Genomic DNA, 13,156 nt, shown 5'->3' with positions numbered 1-13,156 from the left:
TGATAATAACAACAATAATAATAACAGAACAAAACATTAATAACATTAATAATCAATTAATTGTTAACAAGAAAAACACACTACACATAATTAAATAATTAAATCATCGAAGTAAATACAATACACCAGTAAAATAATTCCGTATCTCCGTCATTACAAACACGATCATCATCATAAAACAACAAAAGGAAGAATAACAATAACAATAGTACTTATTTCAATTCCCTGATACCATAAGGGTAACAATAACATAATAATAACAATAACAATAATGATGATTCTCAGCATTACGCCACATAAAATAAATGAAAAAATAAAAAAAGGTGATAAATAACAATAAATAACATTATTAACAGCGATGATAACAACAAAACAAGCATAAATAAAGATACAAAACCATAACCGGATGCTACGATCTCTGATTCCAATATCACCGAAGTAAAGTAATAAAGACAATAATAATAACAAAACAATACAGTCACCGAGCTCAAATGTTGCGACATAGGATAGGCCTATTCCTGCCACTTCCATCAAGAGCCTAAGCTATTTTCTACTCTTCTCTCTCTCCCTACATCTCTCTCTCTCTCTCTCTCTCTCTCTCTCTCTCTCTCTCTCTCTCTCTCTCTCTCTCTCTCTCTCTCTCTCTCTCTCTCTTTGGTCCACTGTCCACTCTCGCTCTCACTTTTGTTACGTTGTGTGTGGATCTTTCTCTTTTTTCCTTCGCTCTCTTCTCTCATCTCTTTTCTACCCCTCTCCTCTCTTCTTTTTCTCTTTACTCCTCTCCTCTCTTTTCGTCTATTCTCTACTTTCCCCTTTTCCCCCATCTCATTTCTTCTCTTCTCGCCTTTCTCCTCCCTTCTCTACCCTCTTTCTCCTATATTCTCCCTTCTCCTCTCTTCCCTTCCCTCTTTCTCCTCCTATATCCTCCCTTCTCTCCTCTTTCTCCTCCTATATTCTCCCTTCTCCCCTCTTTCTCCTCATATATTCTCCCTTCTCCTCCTATATTCTCCCTTCTCCTCTCTTCTCATCCCTCTTTCTACTCCTATATTCTCCCTTCTCTACCCTCTTTCTCCTATATTCTCCCTTCTCCCCTCTTTCTCCCTTCCCTCACCGTCCGCTCTCCCCAATCACCCGTCAACCTCTCATCACTTGCTCTAAAGGGATGTCCTTTCTACTCACATTCCCTTCAGCCACAACAATGGAAAGGGGTGCTTGGGGAAACCGCGATAGAAGCAGGAGTGGGAGGGAAATGGAAGAGTGAAGCGGAACTGATGAAGAGTGAGGGGAGAGAGGAAGGGGAAGAGGGTGAAGGAGAGAATGAAAGGAGGGAGTTAGAGAGAGAGGGAGAGAGGGAGAGAGAGGGGAGAGAGAGAGAGAGGAGAGAGGAGAGAGGAGGGAGGGAGGGAGAGGAGGGAGAGAGGAGGAGGGAGAGAGGGAGGGAGAGAGGGAGGGAGGAGAGAGAGAGGGAGAGAGGAGGGAGAGGAGAGAGAGAGAGAGAGAGAGAGAGAGAGAGAGAGAGAGCGAAAGCGAGAGAGAGAGAGAGAGAGAGAGAGAGAGAGAGAGAGAGAGAGAGAGAGAGAGAGAGAGAGAGAGAGAGAGAGAGAGAGAGAGAGAGAGAGAGAGAGAGAGAGAGAGGGAGAGGGAGAGAGAGAGAGAGAGAGAGAGAGAGAGAGAGAGGAGAGAGAGAGAGAGAGAGAGGGAGAGGGAGAGGGAGAGAGAGAGAGAGGAGAGAGAGAGGGAGAGAGAAAGAGAGAGAGAGAGAGAGAGAGAGAGAGAGAGAGAGAGAGAGAGAGAGAGAGAGAGAGAGAGAGAGAGAGAGAGAGAGAGAGAGAGAGAGAGAGAGAGACAGACAGACAGAGAAAGAGAGTCGGAAAGAAATGGAGACGTAAGTGAGAACAAGAATCGTTTATTCTCATCCCTCTCCTTCTCTCCTCTTCACTTCTCTTCCCATCACCCTCCACCCCTTCTTCCATCCTTCTATCCTCCCCATCCTTCTTCTTAACCGCCTCGCACATCTCCCTCACAGCGCCAACCGCCCTCGTCGCCGCCGTCATTCAAACCAGCCAATCACGAGCGCGGGATCGGTTTCGCGGGCGATGAAGTGCGGCGCGCGAGATTCAAAAATGTAACGGTTCCGGATTCCCCGAGATTATCGAGGCAATTTAAATGCATCGATGCTCCAGCTTCACAAAACTAAGGCGGGATTTCATGGAGCGCGAAAGGGAGATCGAGTGCGGGAAATGGAGGGTGTAAAGGGGGGGGGGGGAAGGGGTGAATTGGAAAAGGGAGAGGGAGACACAGAGGGAGGGGGGGGATCGTGTGGGAGAGGGTGAGGAAAGGAGAGAGAGAGAGAGAGAGAGAGAGAGAGAGAGAGAGAGAGAGAGAGAGAGAGAGAGAGAGAGAGAGAGAGAGAGAGAGAGAGAGAGAGAGGGAGGGGAGAGAGAGAGGGAGAGAGAGAGAGAGAGAGAGAGAGAGAGAGAGAGAGAGAGAGAGAGAGAGAGAGAGAGAGAGAGAGAGAGAGAGAGAGAGAGAGAGAGAGAGAGAGAGAGAGAGAGGGAGAAGAGAGAGAGGGAAAGAGAGAGAGGGAGAGAGAGAGAGAGAGAGAGAGAGAGAGAGAGAGAGAGAGAGAGAGAGAGAGAGAGAGAGAGAGAGAGAGAGAGAAGACGAGATGAGAGTAGAGAGAAGAGGTTGATAGAATGGAGAGCTGAAAAGAGAAAGGAAAAGAGTAAAAGAGCAAAAAGGAGGAGAACGTGAAAGACGGTAAAAAATGGTGGAAATAAAAGTGGGAGAGAGAGCCGCGAAATAAGGAAGCAGCAGTGAGAGAGAGAGAGAGAGAGAGAGAGAGAGAGAGAGAGAGAGAGAGAGAGAGAGAGAGAGAGAGAGAGAGAGAGAGAGAGAGAGAGAGAGAGACAGAGACAGAGACAGAGAATATGAGGAAAAAAAAAAAAACAGGAACAGAAGACGAAGAACTCAAATCCCCCCAAAAAAAAAAAAAAAAAATCAAAATAAAAGGAAAGACAAAAAAAAAAATAAAGAATCAAAATAAAAGGAAAGACCGAAGATCAGACGAAACCTCAAGACTACAAAACCAGCTTCCCGCGTTACAAGTTTAGTAAAAAAAAGAAAAAAAGACGAAACGCTCAAAGAAAACCCTCACAGAATACTCTTCCCCGGAGGCTACACACACTCAGCCGACAGGAGTTCAAATGTTCGGTGAAATGAACGGCCCGGGAGTCCCATAAGGGCGAAAGTTGAGATGCACTGTTCATGAACAAGTGTGAGCGCCATACGAAGGACAACATTCTTACAGATCAAGAGAGAGAGAGGGAGGGAGAAGGAGGGAGGGAGAGGGAGGAGGGGGAGAGATAGGGAGGGAGGGAGGGGAGAGGGAGGGAGGGAGGGAGGGAGGGAGGGAGGGAGGGAGGGAGGGAGGGAGAGGAAAGAGGGAGGGAGGGAGAGGGAAAGGGAGGGAGGAGGGAGAGCCGACAGGAGTTCAAATATTCGGTGAAATGAACGGCCCGGGAGTCCCATAAGGGCGAAAGTTGTGACGCACTGTTCATGAACAAGTGTGAGCGCCATACGAAGGACAGAATTCTTACAGATCACAAGAGAGGGAGGGAGAAGGAGGGAGGGGGAGGGAGGGAGGGAGGGAGGGATGCTGGGAGGGAGGGAGGGGTAGGGTGGGAGGGGAGGGGAGGGATGAGGCTGGGAGGGAGGGAGGGATGGGAAGGAGAGAGAGAGAGAGAGAGAGAGAGAGAGAGAGAGAGAGAGAGAGAGAGAGAGAGAGAGAGAGAGAGAGAGAGAGAGACAGAGACAGAGAGACAGAGAATATGAGAGGAAAAAAAAAGAAACAGAGGAACAGAAGACGAAGACCTCAAATCCAAAAAAAAAAAAAAAATAAAAAAAAAAAAATAAAGAATCAAAATAAAAGGAAAGACCGAAGATCAGACGAAACCTCAAGACTACAAAACCAGCTTCCCGCGTTACAAGTTTAGTCAAAAAAAAGAAAAAAAAAGACGAAGCGCTTAAAGAATATCCTCACAGAAGACTCTTCCCCGGAGGCTACACACACACTCAGCCGACAGGAGTTCAAATATTCGGTGAAATGAACGGCCCGGGAGTCCCATAAGGGCGAAAGTCGTGACGCACTGTTCATGAACAAGTGTGAGCGCCATACGAAGGACAAAGTTCTTACAGATCAAGAGGGAGGGAAAGGGAGGGAGGGAGGGAGAGGGAGGGAGGGAGGGAGAGGGAGGGAGGGAGGGAGGGATAGGAAGGGAGGGAGAGGGAGGGAGAGGGAGGAAGGAGAGAGGGGGATGGGGGAGGGAGGGGAAAGGGAGGGAGGGAGGAGGGAGGGAGGGAGGGAGGGAGGGAGGGAGAGAGAGAGAGAGAGAGAGAGAGAGAGAGAGAGAGAGAGGGAGAGAGAGAGAGAGAGGGAGGGAGGGAGGGAGGGAGGGAGGGAGGGGGAGAGAGAGAGAGAGAGAGAGAGAGAGAGAGAGAGAGAGAGAGAGAGAAAGAGAGAGAGAGAGAGCGAGAGAGAGAGAGAGAGAGAGAATGAATATGAGAGGAGAAAAAAAAGGAACAGAGGAACAGAAGACGAAGAACTCAAATACCAAAAAAAAAATTATAATAAATAAATTAAAAATAAAGAATCAAAATAAAAGGAAAGACCGGAGATCAGACGAAACCTCAAGACTACAAAACCAGCTTCCCGCGTTACAAGTTTAGTAAAAAAAAAAAAAAAAAAAGACGAAACGCTCAAAGAAAACCCTCACAGAAGACTCTTCCCCGGAGGCTACACACACTCAGCCGACAGGAGTTCAAATATTCGGTGAAATGAACGGCCCGGGAGTCCCATAAGGGCGAAAGTCGTGACGCACTGTTCATGAACAAGTGTGAGCGCCATACGAAGGACAAAATTCTTACAGATCAAGAGAGAGGGAGGGAGAAGGAGGGAGATAGGGAGAGAGGGAGGAGGGAGGGAGGGAGGGAGGGAGGGAGGAGAGGAGGGAGGGAGGAAGGGAGGGAGAGGAAGAGAGAGGAGGAGGGAGGGAGAGAGGGAGAGAGGGAGGGAGGGGGGGAGGGAGGAAGGGAGGAAGGGAGGGAGGGAGGGAGAGAGGGAGAGAGGGAGAGAGGGAGAGAGGGAGAGAGAGAGAGAGAGAGAGAGAGAGAGAGAGAGAGAGAGAGAGAGAGAGAGAGAGAGAGAGAGTGAGAAAAAGAAAGAGAGAGAGAGAGAGAAAGTGAGAAAAAGAGAGAGAGAGAGAGAGTGAGAAAAAGAAAGAGAGACAGAGAGAGAAAATGAGAGAAAGAAAGAGAGAGAGAGTGAGAAAAGAAAAAGAAAGAGAGAGAGAGAGAGAGAGAGAGAGAGAGAGAGAGAGAGAGAAACCATTGTTCCCCAATCTCATCATCTGCATCCCCCCCGCCCCCGCCCCCCACCCAACCCGAAACTGACAAAACCCAGCATCGCTTCTTGTTTACAGACCTCCCTCTCCCCCTCCTCCTTCCTCCCCCTCCCCATCCTCCTCCTTCCTCCCCCTAATCCCCCTCCCCCTCCCCATCCTCCACCCCTAACCCCCCTCCCCATCCTCCAACCCCCACTCCCCATACCCCCCCACGCCCTCCACCTTCGCGCCACAGGTACACCCACAATGCACCGCGGGGGGTCCCCCAGGGTGCCGAGAACTCCCGCTGGGGTGGGGGGATGGGGGGGGAGAGAGGGTGAGAGAGAAGGGGGGGGGAAAGGGAGATCACCGCATGGCATGAGGATCAATGCAACATCGATCGCGGGAACCTCATTACGGCCCCTGAATGAACCTGTGATGCGGTGACCTTCCGCCTCGACCTTCCGCCTCGCCTCCGCCCCGACCTTTTCTTCTCGGGCGGATCCTCTCGACCCGCCCACCGTCCGCCCCCGCGCGCCCGCCACCCGCCCGGGTCGTCGTCGTCGTCGTCATAATCGTAGTCATCGTCATCATCATCGTCATCGTTGTCGTCGTTGTCGTCATCGTCATCGTCGTCGTCGTCATAGTCATCGTCGTCATCATCACCGTCGTCGTCATAGTCATCGTCGTCATCATCACCGTCGTCGTCATAGTCATCGTCGTCATCATCGCCGTCGCCGTCGTCGTCGTCGTCGTCATAGTCATCGTCGTCATCATCGCCGTCGCCGTCGCCGTCGTCGTCGTCGTCGTCATAGTCATCGTCGTCATCATCACCGTCGTCGTCGTTATCGTTATCACCGTCGTCATCATCATCGTCGCCGTCGTCGTTGTCATCGTCATCATCATCATCACCATCATCACCATCATCGTCATCATCGTCGTCTTCGTTGTCGTAGTCGAGGCGAAGTACTCGGATCGGGTCGTTATTCTGTCCTCCTCGGCATTCCAGGTCGTCCGTCCTCATTAAAAGGGGCCAAGGACGCCAGATTCTGCCTCCGAGAGGTCGTAGTTTTTTTTTTCTCTCTCTCTCGCTTGCTGCCTTTCTCTTTCTCACTCTCACTGCCTGTCTGTCTCTGTCTCTCTTTCTCTATCTTCCTCCCTCCCTCCTTTCCTTCCTCTCTCTCTGTCTCATCTCTCTTCCCTCCCTCCCTCCCTCTCTCTGTCTCTCTCTCTCATCCTTCCCTCTTCTCGATCTCCCTCCCTCCCTCTTTCTCTCTCCCTTCTTCCCTCCTTCTCCCTCTCCCTGTCTCTCACTCTCTCATCCGTCCCTCTTCTCGATCTCCCTCCCTCCCTCTTTCTCTCACCCCTCTTCCCTCCTTCTCCCTCTCCCTCCCTCCCTCTTTCTCTCACTCCCTCATCCTTCCCTCCTTCTCCCTCTCCCTCCCTCCCTCTTTCTCTCACCCCTCTTCCCTCCTTCTCCCTCTCCCTCCCTCCCTCTTTCTCTCACCCTCCACTTCCTTCTCCCTTTTCTCCTACTCTCCCTCCCTCCCTCCTTCTCTCACCCCTCTTCCCTCCTTCTCCCTCTTCCCTCCCTCCCTCTTTTCTCTCACCCCTCTTCCCTCCTTCTCCCTCTCCCTCCCTCCCTCTTTCTCTCACCCCTCTTCCCTTCCTTCTCCCTCTCCCTCCCTCCCTCTTTCTCTCACCCTCCACTTCCTTCTCCCTTTTCTCCTACTCTCCCTCCCTCCCTCCTTCTCTCACCCCTCTTCCCTCCTTCTCCCTCTCCCTCCCTCCCTCTTTCTCTCACCCCTCTTCCCTCCTCCTCCCTCTTTCTCTCAACCCTCTTCCCTCCCTCTCCCTCTCCCTCCCTCCCTCTTTCTCTCAACCCTCTTCCCTCCCTCTCCCTCTCCCTCCCTTCCTCTTTCCCTCCCTCCCTCTTTCTCTCACCCCTCTTCCCTCCTCCTCCCTCTCTCTCCCTCCCTCTTTCTCTCACCCCTCTTCCCTCCCTCTCCCTCTCCCTCTCCCTCCCCCTCTCCCCCCCCCTCTCCCTCTCCCGCCCCCGCCTCTTCCTCCAAATCGCCTCCAAATCTCTCCAAAACAATAATTGCTTCCTCTCCTCCTCGGCTCGTCCATGAAGGTCCTCGAGGAGAAGATGCGCCGCGGGATCATATGAAATCCTCGCCGACCTCGTCCTCAGCTTAAGCCTTTTCACCTTTGTTTTCCTCTGTCCTCTTCTTGGCTCGTGTTGCATCTCTCGTTATCTTTTTTTCTTTTTATTTTTATTTATTTATTTATTTATTTATTTATTTTGCTTTGTTCTTCGTCTCTGTTTTTGTGCTTTGTTCTTCGTCTCTGTCTGTCTGTCTGTCTCGGTTTCTATTCGTCTCTGTCTGTCTGTCTGTCTCGGTTTCTATTCGTCCCTGTCTGTCTCTCCCTTATTCTTCTTTCTCTGTTTGTCAGTGTGTCTCTTTTCCTCTCTAATTAATGATTATTTGTTTGCATGTGTCTGTCTGTCTGTCTCTGTCTCTCTCTCTCTCTCTCTCCTTTCCCCTGCCACTCCTTCCTCCCACCTCCTTCCTTTCTTTCTTTCTTTCCCTTCCTCCTATTTTATCATTCCCTTCCTTCGTTTTCATTTTTATATCCTTTTTACGGCATCTTGTTCCACGCTTCACGCTTCGCCACTGTTTGTCTCTCCTTTCTCTCTCCTTCTCTTCTTTTTTTTCCCTCTCGCCAATTCTCGTTTTATTCTTTCTCATCCAATCCATCTTTTTCTCTCACCCCAATCTTTATCTTTTCATTCTTTCATCAAATTTCGTTGTTTCTCTTTCTCTCCCAAATATTTATTTTTCCCTCTTTCATCAAATTTCATTGTTTTTTTTTTTCTCTCTCCAATCTTTATTTTTCATTCTTTCATCCATTTACATTCTTCTTTTTTCTGCGTTTTCTTTTTACATTCTATCACTCTCCACTTTTTTATACTTATTCACAATTATTTCATAGACGAAGGACGAATGTAAAGTGGAAAAGAAAGAGAGAAAAAGTATAAAACTGACAAAAAAGGGGGGGATAAGCAAAGGAAATAGGAAAAAGAAGAACAGAAAAAAGAAAGGAGATTAAAAAAAATAATAATAACAAAATAAAAAAGAAAAGAAAAGAAAAAAGAGTAAAACAAAAGAAAAAAAAGAAAACAAGCAATAAAGAAAAAAGAAAACCAGACAAAAAGAAGTAAAGCAAAGATAAAAAACAAAAGAAGAAAGAAAGAAAAAATGGGAGATGAAAAAGAAGCCTCGAAGGCGAGAACCAAATCACTTCTCCTTCCTTTCTCTCCTCTTCTCTTCTCTTTTTATTTTCTCTCTCTCTTTCTTTCTATACTGACTATCGCTTACTATCTTTACTTTTCCCCGATGTGGTGATTTTTTTTTTATTACCTTTTATCGCATTACAAAATTTTATCTTTCATTTATTTCCTATATGGTGACTTTTTTTTCTCTTTTTCGTATTTCTTTTTCTTTCTATGGTGATTTTCTTTTTCTTTTTTCTTTTTCGTATTTCTTTATCTTTCTATGGTGATTTTCCCTCACTTTTTTATTTTTTTTCGTATTTCTTTTTCTTTCTATGGTGATTTTCCCTCACTTTCTATTTTTGTTTTATTTTTCGTATTTCTTTTTCTTTCTATGGTGATTTTCCCCCACTTTCTATTTTTTCTCTCTTTCGTATTTCTTTTTCTTTCTATGGTGATTTTCCCCCACTTTCTATTTTTTCTCTCTTTCGTATTTCTTTTTCTTTCTATGGTGATTTTCCCTCACTTTCTTTTTTTTTCTCTCTTTCGTATTTATTTTTCTTTCTATGGTGATTTTCCCTCACTTTCTTTTTTTTTCTCTCTTTCGTATTTATTTTTCTTTCTATGGTGATTTTCCCTCACTTTCTTTTTTTTTCTCTTTTTCGTATTTCTTTTTCTTTCTATGGTGATTTTCCCTCTCTAATTTGCATATTTTTTTCCCTATAAGGTGACAGATCTTTCTTGGTAACTGTATATAGCGACTCCCTTTTTCTCCTTTTTTATCAATAATCCCTATTTTTAATCTTATCGTCTCTCTCCATTTATTACATTCTCTTCCTCTTTTAGGTTTTAATCAATGTCTGTCTATCTTTTTATATATATATCTCTACTTCCAACTATTTTCTGCTTCTTATTTTAGTATTGCTTTTCTGCTTCTCTTCTTCCCCCTGCCCTATCTCTTTCTTCTTCTTTTTTCTCTCATTTTCTCTTCCCCTTCCTTCTTTTCCTCTCTCTTTCTCTCTCCTCACCTTCTTTTCCTCTTCCAATTACTTCCTTTTCCTCCATACCCTACCGCTTTCTCTTCCTCTTTCTCCCTATCCTACCTCTTTCTTTGTCTCTCCCTCTCTCTCACATTCTTCTCCTCTCCCTCTTTCCTCATCTTCTCTTCCTCTTTCTCCCTACTCTACCTCTTTCTTTCCCTCCCTCTCACCTTCTCCACTCCCCTTTCCTCCTTTTCCTCTTTCTTTCCCTCTCTATCCTACCTCTTCCTTTCCCCTCGAAATAAAACACAGAGTCAGCCAGCACATCACCCCCTCTCCCTCCCTCCCACCCTCTCCCTCTCTAGCCCCTTCCCTCCTTCTCTCCTTCTCCCTCTCTTCCTCGCTCCCTCCTTCTCTCCTTCTATCCCTCCCTCTCCTCCTTCCTCCCTCCGTCCCTACCTCTCTCCTTCCTCCTCCCTCCCTCCGTCCCTACCTCTCTCCCTCCTTCTCCTAGCCCCTTCCCTCTCCTCCTCTCTCCCTCTCCTTCTCTTGCCCCTTCCCTCTCCTCCTCTATCCCTCCCCCCCCCCCCCAACTCTCTCTTGCTGTCAATCCTGTCAAGTTTTTCCGATTTTTTTTCCTCCTCGTGTATCTCCTCTTCCTTCGGGATTTCCAGAAACAGGATTTAGGAAGAGCCAGTTATTTGGTTATTTGTTATTGGTGTTTAAATGTGATTTTATTTATTATTCTTATTTTATTATTATTATTATTTTTTCCCGTGTATGACAAAGAAAATGAAGATATATAGTGAATTCTTATACTTTATGAAATATATCTATAGAGCAGATTTTCATACCTCATGAAATATATCTATAGAGTAGATTCTCATGCCTCATGAAATATATCTAGAGTAGATTTTTTATACCTCATAAAAACATATCCTGTAAACCTCCTCATAAAAAACATATCAATATACAGTAAATTCCTCTACCTTAAAAATACATCAATCCACCAGCAGGTCCCCATACCTCATAAAAATAAAACAGCATACACTGACCTCCCAAACCTCATAAATCTATCAACACTATACACATAAAAACACATACACTACACATAAACGAGACAACCAGCCTTAACAAATCCACCAATAGGCATAAAACGGGCGTAAAAAGACACGCCCACGTGTTATTCGCCCGAACCCACATCTCCGCGTGGATCTAGAAGTCCTGACACCGTGAGAAAATCTCGAAAGAAAATTTTATTACAGCTAAGAAAGATGGAGAAGCTTTGGTTACCTATTCGCGTAAAATAATATTTTTTTCTCTCTCTCTTCTTCCTTTTTTATCAATCCTTTTTACTTCTATTTCTTCTCTCTCCCTTATTTGCCTCCTACTTCCGTTTTGTTTCTAATTTTCTTTCTATCTATATCTTTCACTTCTTTTCCCTGTTCCTTCTCCCCTTTTCTTCCCATCTCCTTTCTTCATATCCTTCCTTACTCTACCTCCTTCCTCCCATCTCCCCTTTCCTTTCAATCATCGCAGCTATCCTACCTCCTTCTTTCCTCTAAAGTCTAAACTATTCCGAAAAAGAATGATCACAAACCAGAGAAATAATGAGAGTAATAATAATAATTACTACTAATTCTGCTATCAATGATAATTATAACAAGAAGAACAAGAGTAAGAATAATATGGAGAACAATAACCATAATAATGATAATAATAATGATACCAATAATGTCAATAATAATGACAATAATAATAATAATAATAATAATAATAATAATAATAATAATAATAATAATAATAATAATAACAATAATAATAATAATGATGATGATAATAATAACAATGATTATGACTATGATGATGATAAAGATAATGATGATGATGATGATGATGATGATGATGATGATGATAATATTGATAACAACAACAAATAATAATAAACAATAAATAAATAATAACAATTCATAACAACAATAACAACAATTCATAATAACAATAATGATGGATCATCAACACCAACACCAATACTACAATAATAATGATAATGATGGATCATCAACACCAACACCAATACTACAATAATAATGATAATGATGGATCATCAACACCAACACCAATACTACAATAATAATGATAATGATGGATCATCAACACCAACACCAATACTACAATAATAACAATAATGATGGATCATCAACACCAACACCAATACTTAACCAATCACCAACAAAACCAACAACAAAACCAACAACAAAATCAACAAACAACAAACAACAACAAAAGTACTCACTCTCGGCCGTCAGCTTATTCCCGACGCAGGTGATCTTGAGCTCCAGGCGGCCCCTGCGCTCCGTGTGGTCGCATCCGCACAGGTTGGGCACGCTCTCCGTACACCGCCTGTGCACGTTCATGTTACATGCTGCGGGGGGGAGAGAGAAGGGGAGAGCGGGTTAGAAGGGGGCTTGGTAGGGAGGAGGGGGGTGGGGGGAGTGATGGGGGATGATGGGAAGTGTGGGGGGATGATGAGGAAGTGGGGGAGAGCGGGTTAGATGGGGCTTGGCAGGGAGGGAGGGGGAGTGATGGGGATGTTGGGGGATGATGAGGAAGTGGGGGAAGAGAGAAGGGGCGAGCGGGTTAGAGGGGGCTTGGCAGGGAGGGGGGTGGGGAAGTGGGGAGTGATGATGAGGAAGTGTGGGGGGATGATGAGGAAGTGGGGAAGAGAGAGGGGGAGAGCAAGTTAGATGGGGACTTGGCAGGAGGTGGGGGTGGGGAGTGATGGGGAAGTGTGGGGATGATGAGGAAGTGTGTGTGTATGTGAGGGGGAGTGATGAAGCTTGGAGGAAGGAAGGGGTGGGAAATGATGGGAGGTGGGGTGGAAAATTATGGAGAAGGTGGGGAGGAGGAAGTGGGAAAAGAGAGGGAGAGATGCGAGGAAGTGGGGAGAGAGAGGGTAGAGCGGGTTAGATGGGGCTTGGAGGAAGGAGGGGGTGGGAAATGATGGGGATGTGGGGGTGGAGGAAGTGGAATGATGGAGAAGTGGGGGAGAGGCGGGGAGAATGAGGGGAGAGATAAGAAGATGAGGTCAGATGAGGCTTGGAGGACGGAGAGTGGGAAATGATGGGGAAGTGGAGGAGGAGGGTGGAAAATGATAAGGAAGTGGGGAAAAGAGGGGGAGAGAGGCGAGGAAGGTGGGAGGAAGACAGGGGTGAATTAAGAGGAAAAGGCAGAGAAAATGATGACGAAGGGGGATAGGGGAGAGAGGCGAGGAAGTGAGAAAAAGACGGGGAGAACGAAGAGGGGGATAGGCGGAGATGATGATGAAGAAGAGGAGAAGTTTGGAAGACGTTCATATTACATGCTAAGGAGAGAAAGGAGGAGGAGGAGAGGCTTGAAAGAGTGGGAGAATGATGAGGAAGTAAAGAAAGACGAAGGAAAAAGGTGAAGAAGGGGGGGAGTTTAGAAGACGGAGAAAATGAAGAAGAAATGGAGTTAAAAAGAGAAAGTGTTGAAAA

General features: G+C 46.0%; 1 protein-coding gene across 1 annotated transcript in view; it reads right to left on the bottom strand.

Moving 5' to 3' along the window:
• The window catches only part of LOC113812176 (Protein C kinase 53E), a 94,495-nt gene extending 82,437 nt beyond the window's left edge, over nt 1–12,058 (bottom strand). Inside the window, exon 1 of the mRNA XM_070123835.1 lies at nt 11,935–12,058. Coding sequence (XP_069979936.1) covers nt 11,935–12,055 — 121 coding nt within the window. The 5' untranslated portion in view covers nt 12,056–12,058. The remainder of the gene's footprint in view (nt 1–11,934) is intronic.
• Nucleotides 12,059–13,156: the final 1,098 nt, after the last annotated feature.

The sequence above is a fragment of the Penaeus vannamei genome, chromosome 7 (genome assembly GCF_042767895.1).
Source record: "Penaeus vannamei isolate JL-2024 chromosome 7, ASM4276789v1, whole genome shotgun sequence".
NCBI lineage: Eukaryota > Metazoa > Arthropoda > Malacostraca > Decapoda > Penaeidae > Penaeus > Penaeus vannamei.
The sequence above is the reverse complement of the archived record's forward strand: the minus strand, read 5'-3'. Positions and strand labels throughout refer to the sequence as shown.